General features: G+C 32.5%; 1 protein-coding gene across 2 annotated transcripts; it reads left to right on the top strand.

Moving 5' to 3' along the window:
* Positions 1–1,380: 1,380 nt before the first annotated feature.
* LOC128239096 (carboxypeptidase N subunit 2-like) lies at positions 1,381–10,250 on the top strand. 2 transcript variants are annotated; one of them, XM_052955559.1, is made up of 4 exons: positions 1,381–1,486; positions 3,135–3,190; positions 4,778–4,819; positions 8,716–10,250. In XM_052955559.1, the coding sequence occupies exons 2-4, from the start codon at positions 3,188–3,190 to the stop codon at positions 10,069–10,071; spliced, it is 1,401 nt and encodes a 466-aa protein (XP_052811519.1). In that variant the 5' UTR covers positions 1,381–1,486; positions 3,135–3,187; the 3' UTR covers positions 10,072–10,250. The 2 variants fall into 2 exon arrangements, with proteins under 2 accessions (XP_052811519.1, XP_052811520.1); XM_052955560.1 differs by lacking the exons at positions 1,381–1,486; positions 3,135–3,190 and having other exon boundaries at positions 4,698–4,819.
* Positions 10,251–10,894: the final 644 nt, after the last annotated feature.

Raw genomic sequence — 10,894 nt, 5'->3', positions numbered from 1 at the left:
ATTTTAAGTAAGTTGCGTTTTTCAGAAGCTGCTAATTAAATTAAATTCCTTTGTAATTAAGTACCTCATATCATTTTTGTAACGATTGTTGCGGGTTAATCAAGTTCCTTAGTTACTTAGTACAATATATATCATGATAACATTGATTTATAAAAAGCAACAAAAACCCAACAACTTTAATCTTCATTTCTGAAACCTGAAGGATCGGGCTTTAGTTATTTGGGAAATGAGCACAAAATGGTGGACCTTTATCAAGTTATCCAGACGTGGAAGTAGACTAAGAAAAATCAATTTTAAAAATGTTTAAATGTTCTTTATGACATACAAAATAACTCTTTGTATTTTATATTCCTCTTGAAAGAACTTTACAATAAAAAAAGATGTACTGTTTTCAATTTTGAAAATGAACCCAGACAATTCGTATACATGGGTTCTTTGGCTAAATGCTCCTGTATGAATATGCATTTGGGAAGATGAACCTGGAAATTATAATATATGGTACTCCTGTATGTATATGCATTGCACATACATTTGAATTGTTGGAAATTGAAAGCATGAGCATGGGAAACATTGAACCTTTGGGTTTTGAAAAAACTCATGTTTTATACATGACATAAAAGAAAATGAATGGTAGGAATATCTGAAGCCAATTAAGTTCATCTGGGCCTTAAATATTGTGCTTTAATTATTGACTAGACGTTCTATAAGAGTACTTTTCATTGCCAAGTATAACGTATGTCTGTAAAATTCGTGGACAATCTTTTTAAAAACCACACTTTAATGTATAACACATTACAAGAAAATTATTTGTGCAACTGATGTCACTTATCAAAAGGAATGTCTGCGACTTGGCGTTTTTCTTTGTCGCCTGTTCTATCATTGATCCCGTGGTCCTTCTTGTTTTATTTGTTGCTTAATTTCGAAATATGTCCGTACCATTTATCCATGTTCTAATTTACTCACATGGACACATACAATCTCTTTCCTTATAAAGCAAAGCATGGTGTTGACATGTAAAAGTCTGCAAGTTGTATCTCAATGTGTCCTTCAATTGCGTGTTAAATCAAATATACGACCCATGTGTTGTACATGTCTGCTTTTAACATCGCTATCAGTGACGAAAACTTTATAATAAGAGGCCCGCCAATTACAAATGAACCCAAGAAGTTTCTAACCAATACTACTACGTATCCTATATGTTTTGCATGAATCTGCGTCAAATTTCACAAACCCAAATATTTTCAACGCAAAATGGCATTTTATAAAAATGATAAAAGATAAAAGATTTGGTGGGCTGTAACAGTTTCTGTAGTACAATTGGTTTCTATAGCAAAGCGGGCCTCAGGTAAAAATGTTACAAATGTCTGTCTGTTTATAACAGTTTGTGCCATCGGTTTCCAAAGCAAAGGCCCCTGACAACATATAAATAAGTATCGCATCGAGACGGAATTCAGAACGGCTGCGGACCTTTTAAGAACACCTCTCGGTGAGTACTCAAAGTTTAAAATTGTTTTGAAGATAGAAATTACTTGTATTTACAAGGTGTGTATTGGTTGATTAATACCTTATGGCGCCATATATTTGCCACTAAGCTTATATAACTTATATTTCTCATGAAAATGTTTCCGAAAATGATGGATGATTTCACCTTTTGCATAAGATAACAAGAAGTATTAAGATGTATCTTGAAATCTTATAAAATGTATTACTATCCTTCTATATTTTACTTTTCGTGTTGTCTCATAATCATTGTGTAATCCGAGTAATCCTTTTTATCGAATATTTTTTTACGAAAACAACCCCAACTACATGTGGTGTCAGATATATGCTACCATAAAATATGGATATGAGGGTCATTAATGAACGCTCGTTTTTTAATTGATATTTCTGAAAAGTACGATAGTTTCAAGATTTTCGACGGGAATACGTTTATAAATAAGTCAAGACAAGGTTCTCTTGATTTTGCAAGACAAACTTAATTAATTTGAGACACTCATTTCATTACAACTATATTTTTAAACATAACGGAAATCGTTGGAATCGATCCTCTTAATGTGCTCATTTTTATTTATGTATATTGATTGTGCTAGATGTAGTTTTGTATAAAATAGATGAGATTAAGCAAGACGGCGCAGCCCAATTACCCCTTATGAGGTTGTTTTATTTGTGCAAAACTACCATTATTTCGCTTTAAAATTAAAATAAATTGAGAACACAGTTATAGGTAGATTGTGAGTGCAAAGTAATAGATGGTTAGAAGTTAAAACCATTGCAAAATTACATCCATCTTGCAGTTCTTCTTCTTTTTTTAAAATATTTAGCACAGCACGCTGCGATTTACGTCGATATTTCATGTTTATTTTTAAATGGGGCCTTGCTTTATCGTCTTTCTGATACAAAGCAGCAATTTTCATACGGTAATTACAAACTTAAATATAAAACGTATACATATTTTTGTCGCTGCGCATGTATATAATTTAACACAACTTTTGGGTGAAAAAGAGATTACATGTTTATGAAAAAACAAACAAAAAACACAACATACTGTTTTGTACATATTTCACCGTCATCTATTTTTATCACTCACATCAGTAACATATGTTTTTTATTTGATTGATATGTTAACATTTCACAATATATTTGTGAATTCAGACAAAGTTTTGAAGCATTATACACATCTATATGGTATGGGTATAAAAAATATTAACATACAACCCCATTTTATGCCGTGTGCTCCGTGGTAGCATTTTGTTGATAAACACTCATCAAACAGCAAAAGGTCAATGTGTGTGTATTTCGTTTTTTTATGCAGTTCCTTTACAGGAATACCTTAACTTAGATTCTCACGACATATTATAAGATGACGTCAAAAACTTTATAAGTTATTAAGAAAGTGTTCGTATTTTTATCGAAAATAATACATTTATGAGTAAGTTAACGCAGTTTTTTTTTATTTTGCAATACACAATTACAATATAATTAAAGACACTCATTTAATACCTTACTAAAAGTTTGATTTTACAATAGTTTGTCGAATACTCATTGATAAGATGACCCAGATTGTTTGCTGAGTTTTCTTTCGTCCAAATTAATCAGGTTTTATTTAAATCTTAACATATGAATTTTGTTTGCAGGTTGTACGTCATTGCTGCAGATAAAGTTATCCCAGTGAGCTGGCATACATCTGATGGTAATTATATAAAAGCTGTTTCTTTTCTTCACATTTCAAAAAAATATATAAAGGCATAACAAACGCATAAAGCCAAGATGATGTTTCATCTTTTCTGTGTCGAATTGCTGTCATAAACACGATAAATCCTAATCCCGAACAAATAATAGAGAATACCGAGTGGGTATGGTTTTCGGCGAGCGAGAAAACTATTCTTGGCGAAATTTATCCTACTTATTGAAAGTTTATTATTATTTTCCATTCGCTTATAAAATTATAACATGTTAAGAAAAATAATCATCGTGAGACGTCAGTCTAACTACCTTTTAACTACCTGAAACATCAATGTAACCTAATTTGCAAAGATCATACCTAAATAAGAGATCTAAAATATTTTAACATACCCCGGATTTATAAAGTCTTCCAAAAAGCACCTCAACCACTCCAAGACATTTAAAACTTTAAACGAGTTATAAGTCTCTACCATGCATCATTTTCAACCAGGTGACAGTTTGATTTTTGTAATTCCATTGAGAAATTGATGAATTCTTAAATTATTTGCCAATGAGATATTAGAAAATCGATACAATATTTTCCAGATTTGCATAAATGTCATTGCCGGTGAAACTCGTTTTCTTTCGTAACGAAGTTTCGTTCTTAGCTATGATAAATAATTATGTAGTCTTTTAGATGAATACATTGCATACGGGCTGGAATAGAAAGCATAAAATAATGTTGGAACTCATCCTATTTAAATAGGAAACCGCTTAATAAGAAATATGTTTTATAACAGACGAAGCGCATTATCATATTTAATAATTCGCCACACGTGTGCTACTGCCGGAGAAATCAACAAGTGCATCCAGTAAACCTTTATCCGGTAATCGGAAGGGAGAAAGCAGGGTAAAATTCTATATCGGGTCACCTAACTTATAGTATCTCCCCTTAAAAAGTTTCAATTATTTTATATATGGATGGGTGTCACATGATTGCCCCGTAGTTTATCGTATGGGGCTAGGGAACTAAGTAAGTTTGTATTGTATTTGTTTTCATCTAAACGAGGTTGTTAGCGTGATATAAACATGACGGGGTTCGAATTTTGTAATGGATAATGTTTAACCTATACGAGCTTGCGGTGTGATAACACGATTTTACTCGATATTGTTTCCTAAATGCCTTTTTTACCCCATATTGGTGTTAGTGTTTTGAGCCTTACCAGATTGTTGGTGATATATAAACGTTGTAGGTTTAGTACGTGACCCGATGTGGAATAAACGGGGCGCAAAAACAATATCGAGGATTTCGATGTGATATAAACGCTCTCACCTGATATGGTTTCCTTTGTCCTGTTAACGAAATATCGGATTTAATGTGTTAAACTTTAAGGGGCTGTTGGTAATAAATTAACGTTGCAGGGTTAGTACGTTACCCGATGTGGAACATACGGGGCGCAACAATCAATGTCAAAGTCGAGCTTCGCTCTCATCCGATATGGATTCCGTTGCCATATTTATTCCATATTTGGTCACCTGCTTACCCCATGACATATTATATTGCCCATATTTTCCATGTTTGATTTGTAGCCTTTTTCTTTTAACTTACTTTTAGACTCTTCCAAAAATGAGGCCACTCCAAGACTTTTCGCGTTTGGTAAGTGACCTTCTAGTATATATATTTTTTTATTTTTTTTAAATAACCAAATACCGCAGATTTTGTTTCATTACGTTAAACTCAGAAAACGGTTGAGACTTAACCGACATGTTAATAGATTGGCTTCCTACAATATCATGGCATTTATTTCGCCTAAATATTTTCCCAGTTTAAGGTCATTATAGCCTCTTGTGTGCTAATAGGAGCTTTTTTATCAGTCGGACGTCTGTCTATCGTGTGCGAAAATTACATACTAGATGCAATAATTCTGACCCACTGGTCTAAACAAAAACGATCGTGTGTAAGTAAAAGAGCACAAACTATTATATTTGATTATTTTCTAAATGCATCATATTTGGCCAAATAAACATCGATCGAGTTCGATACTATATCATCATCATCATCATCATCATCATCATCATCATCATCATCATCATCATGAAATGTTGCAATTATTGAGCGAAGAAAGAGATGAATCAAGCGAATTTAATAGAAAACAATGACATGTATAGGGAACTTATATCAATATACTACTCAAAGGATGAAAGGGGCGGCTCCAGATTTGATGCTAGAGAGGCGTAACTTAGGGGCGTAACTTGATGACTTGCGCCCGTCCCTCAGAACCTAAATTTATTTGGTTTAAAACGTTGGCAGAGGATTGTTGGAGTACGCCGCCAAGATATTTTTAACATTTTCTATTTCGAATAGGTGAATTTAAGCCCTGTTTCATCATTTTGTTCTCCTCTTAATCCGCTAGTGGTTTGATCATACATTTTTTTAATCAAAATCTTGGTTAACTTAGCAGCAGCCCGTGTAGGTGTTTTAATGTTTCAAATAGTAAATGCATCATAATTAAAAGGACAACAACATGCATTAGGTTCTATGAATAATTGTATTCCTTCGTCTGCAGAAAGAGTTGGTATCCCTTATTCATAGAAGTACTTGTGGGTTTCCTATTATTTTGATCATGATTTGTTTCATTCTTAAGCTTCATAAAGTGAATGGATACTTTGATAATATTGACCATGTACGTTTCTATTGTTGGGAAAACTGCGAGGTTTTGCACAAAAAAATAGTTTAAACCCCAAGTTAAATAACATTTTGCTGACCTTTCCAAGGCTGTACAGAACAATCCTTGATAAATACCGCTAGTTTTTTACATTATATTATGTTGTGTGTTGTTTGTGGACGTTTGTGTTTTTGTTTTGTGTTTCTTATTTGGACCCTGTGATATAAACGAGGTCTTATGTTTAAGCTGTCGACTTATGGACTTGTTGTTGTATTTGGTCATATTTATATTGAACGATGGAACTAGGACATGAACACTTGAACGAAACCTATTGCGCCATAATCTTCTCTGAGCGATTAGTAAAGTAATACGTTGATATAAAACATATATTCAAATTTAAAAGTAACTATGCAGATTTAAGATACTGCTTTTATTCCTTTTAGGTATGTTTAAATATAATGGTAAGAAATTACGCAATTGGCCAGGTAAACTGATTAAAATACTCGTACAATCATCGTTGTTTTCCGTTAATCATAATGGCTTTGTTGCATTTGTGGAATAGATGAAACAACAACTAAAGCCATTCTCAATAATTAACTTAAGGTAGCACACTCCTAATGGGCATCACTTCAAACTATGGTCAGCTTGATAATTTCTTAATGTGTAACAATATCTGGTTTTAAAAACAAAATTTAAAGGGAATTTACCGTCAAACAACAATTTTATTAAAATTTGAATAACCATACCCCCATTTCAGAATTTTTACAAAAACCATTACATCACCATTGACAAGAAAAAAAATCGTTACTTCATTTTTTTTTTCAACAAATTAGTAATAATTTGGTATCAGAGTAATGAAAAATATCTTTTCTTTTAGAAACATTATTGATCACATCATCAAACAAATATAATAAAACTGTACTGAAATAGCCATATGGTTTTTCGAGTTTAACACACTGTTTTGACGCATGAAAATGGAAGCTTGACGTTTAAAAGCAAAATGAATAAGTTCTAGAAATACCCATGACCTGGTCCTTATAAATACTTAATTTAACCTTTTTGGACCATTATGCCAAAAAAACCCAGAATGTTTTACCGTCTCGTTAAAAAAATAAGGGCTTGAAATTCCTAACCACCTATTTCAGCCGTGACTGCAAGTACGTAAATCTTTAAAGAAACTAATATAAATGTGTTGAAATTAAATAAATTACTTTTTAATGAAAATACTGAATAAACTTCTTTTAAAAATTGTTCGCTAATAAAATAAAAAATGCGCTTCTAGATGTATTCGAACGATATCAATGCAATCCTCAAAATATTTGTAATCCTGTGCTGAACAACATAAGCTAAAACATTAATTTATAAAAATTGAAGAGTTTCAAGTGGAGGTTTTCAATAAGGATGTGCTACCTAAAGTAAAAAAACTAAGAATTAAACTAAGATATGTTCGTGGAACCGACTTCATGTTTCGTTGATTGACATTGTGAAGAAAGTGTCACATTGCGATTAACACTTATCGTTGAAAATGTCACCTTATTATCTACTTTCCGGTCGGACCCGACCTATAATCGAACATAAACTAGCTAGTATAAAGACAATCAGTCAAAAGAAGTTCCATGGAGCCTGGGTAAATAGTGTATCATCAAAATGTCACAACACTTTTCTGTGTTTGACATAGTACACTGTATCTTATTATCTGATTATACACGTGATATTAAGCTAAATATTAAATTTAGTGCTATAAAATCTAATAAAGATAGCTACTACTCAGGTAACACTACAGCAGCTAATATCGGCAAATGAATTGATGTAAACTCTTCGTTACTATTGAAAATTAATTGCAGAAGTGTATTATTTTTATGGTTGTGCGTGCAATAGATTGTATAGATTTGCAGGAAGTAGTGATGTGTTCAATCCATGATATTTGGGCCATTTGATCTATACCAGAAATGATCCATATAATTATTTATAATTATAAATCGTTTTTCGTACATCTGAGAATTATTTATATTCCTACTACGATAACGATACTAAGCAAGATGTTGACAGCGCACTATGAAGACAATGTGTGACAAGTCGAGATAAAATATATCTTTCTTAACATTTGCGTCAGTGTAAACAAAATCCAATACAATTTGGAAAATTAAATATATCAAATATCAAATACAAGCTGTTTATTTATTAAGCAAATTGGAAGAAGTTATTATCAGAATTGAGCTATTACTTAAAGGGGCTGTCTCACGTATGATAAAATAGCGAAAAAAAATTGTCGAGAACTGACATAAACTTGGCATCGATGTTTACAATGCATTGAAACTTACTAACTGAAGTACCACATAATTTACAATTTATTTAAGTTGAGCAGTTATTTCATATTTTTTCCATTAAAAAATATTACTGGGTATGTCTACGAGGTAGAATTCATTCCTTATGCGTGATTGGCCGGTCGGTGTTATCACGTGATATTACCGAGGTAGGTGTATAGCTTTATTATGTCACCCGATTAGTATAAGCCTTTGTAGCTCAGTGAGTAAGACGCTGGACTTCAATTTTGGCGACGCGGGTTCGAACCCGGTCTCCGACATAATTTATTCTTTCATCTTGGTACTTTTTTTTACAATTATGATATCAAAGCGTAACACGTTCTATTAGATAATTGTCCTGAGATTTGTTACAGAAATCTGTGACACAGTCCCTTTAATATTGTCCATTGTATTATTGATATACGACTACCTGTAAACGTAAAGAATGTTGTGCGTGTACTTTAAGTTCATACAGTTAAACTAATAGTGTTGTATTAACAAATTATGTGTGATATTGGGTAAGCATATGATATTGCGATAAAAATTTAAAAGTGTGAATTAAAAAAGGTTCTCATTTTTTTCAGATGTTGGTGCTTATACTTCCAAATCTCGCCAGTTCGTTTGTTCTGGACAGCGAGTGTGTAGCTCCGGCTCCATGTACTTGTTCTGGGAGTAACATTCAGTGCTCTTCTAAAAACCTACAGACTGTACCGCAATTCAAGCACATTAACATCAGTTCGAATTCGTTGATAAATATAGATTTACAAGGAAACTACATCACCACGATAGGACCAAATGCATTCTGTAACCTAATATTATCAACATTAACAACGGTATACATGCAATTGTATTTAAACCACATGAATAGCATGTCCAGCAGTGCTTTTAATTGTATTGGCGCAAACATTTTTCGTCTTAATATGGATGTGAATAACTTTTCAGTTTTACCCCAAGCGCTAAAGAGTCTTGTTAACTTGGCTGAACTAGATATTGATACTAACCCTTTGACAAGTTTAGATTCTGCAGTCATGAGTGTAATTGGGAGGACTCTAAAAACACTACATGTCGATTTATCTTATTTCACCACCTGGCCTCATGAGTTTCGTTTGCTCAGAACACTGAATACCCTGTCCATATCTCATATACGATTTCCTAAACTGAGCACAGACGCGTTCCATGGAATGGAGTCAACCTTGCGTACATTAACAATAGCTGATTCTCGCTTGGAGAGGATGCCTATTGCTATTTGTCATATACAGAACTTACGAAGTTTGACCTTTACATCTAATCATTATCTAAATCTAAATACAACAGTATTCGATCCGTGCAACAAACGTTTTAACTATATAACAACTCTTGATATATCTGGAAATGAACTAAGGAACTTCCCAGATATTTTTCACATATTTCCCGAAATCACAATCTTGAATCTGCAAGAAAATAAATTAGGATATATCGATGGTGACCTCATACCAGCAAACAATCGGCTGCAGAGTCTTTATTTGTCTTTCAATAATTTCAGTAGAATACCTGATGTTGTCAACAAGTTACATTCGTTAACGCGTCTTGAAATGCAATATAACCACATCGGTGCCATTTATGATACAGATTTACAAAACCTTACGGCGTTAACACGTCTCGTATTATTTAACAATGGTCTACAAAGTATTTCCTCACATGCCTTCAGAAACAATCCCAAATTGAACTATTTGGATCTTGATGATAACCTTCTCCATACGATTTCTAGTTCAATCACCACATTGCACTCACTCAGTACGTTGTACCTCCGGAACAATCATATCGAATGTACATGTGATCTGTCTCACTTGAAATCCTGGAATGTCACCAGTATTAACTCATTCACTGGAAATTGTGATTCAAGTACTGAAACTTTAAAGCATTTTTTAGCTAATGCGCTTCCCGGTTGCCCAAAGAACTAAATTGATGAACATAATGATGAGTTTTGTTTTATTTGTTAATCCTGTTAACCAGTTTAGGGTGTTGTTGTTGTAGGCTTTGATATGTGAGCTTGATTTTTAGAATGATTTTGTTTTATATAAAACGTTTGGTACCAATATAATGTCGAGAAACAACCATAAACCAAATAGTCAAAGCGATTTGTCACAATAAGTTGTAATTTGAAAAGTAAAATGTTATCTTTGAAACGTACGTGTATTGTATGATATTGATTTTGATAAAATTATACAAAATGTATGTGTAGGTAAAGTGAAACATTTTCAATATGTATTTTTGGTACTAATTATGTGTATTCCGACGAACTTTAGTTCGCTTTAATATTTCTTTTGTTTGAAATATTGAAGTATATTTCATTTTAATTAACGAACATTTTTGGTACTAATATTTATATGAAAAACTACAGAAACAAGCTCAGTAGCCAAACATACCAATTCATATCAAAATTTGTATCAACTTAATGTCCTGTATGTTGACAGATACATATATATACAGTATATGTTTAATATGACGTAATACATATTATTTAATGCGTATGTATATTGTCCATCGTTTACTTTCACAGACAACTTTTTAAATATTTATAAATTTATTACGAAACATTTGTTTGGATTTCCTACGAGAGTTTTTCCACTACGCTTTTTAAAAAACGGATGTCCTTTCAAGCTTTTATTTTCATCCAAACAAAAGTATCTACAACGTGACTGTCGTAAGCTTATTCATTAGTTAAACTTACGTAACATATATTTAAGTTAAACTTAGGTTTAAACCATGTATTGTGACGTGATT

Source organism: Mya arenaria, chromosome 6, assembly GCF_026914265.1.
Source record: "Mya arenaria isolate MELC-2E11 chromosome 6, ASM2691426v1".
NCBI lineage: Eukaryota > Metazoa > Mollusca > Bivalvia > Myida > Myidae > Mya > Mya arenaria.
The sequence above is the reverse complement of the archived record's forward strand: the minus strand, read 5'-3'. Positions and strand labels throughout refer to the sequence as shown.

Bases quoted from the DNA above. Each gene is read 5' to 3' on its own strand.
- LOC128239096 (XM_052955559.1), top strand. The intron at 4,820-8,715 runs GTAAGTGACCTT...CATTTTTTTCAG, and splicing joins TCCAAGACTTTTCGCGTTTG to ATGTTGGTGCTTATACTTCC.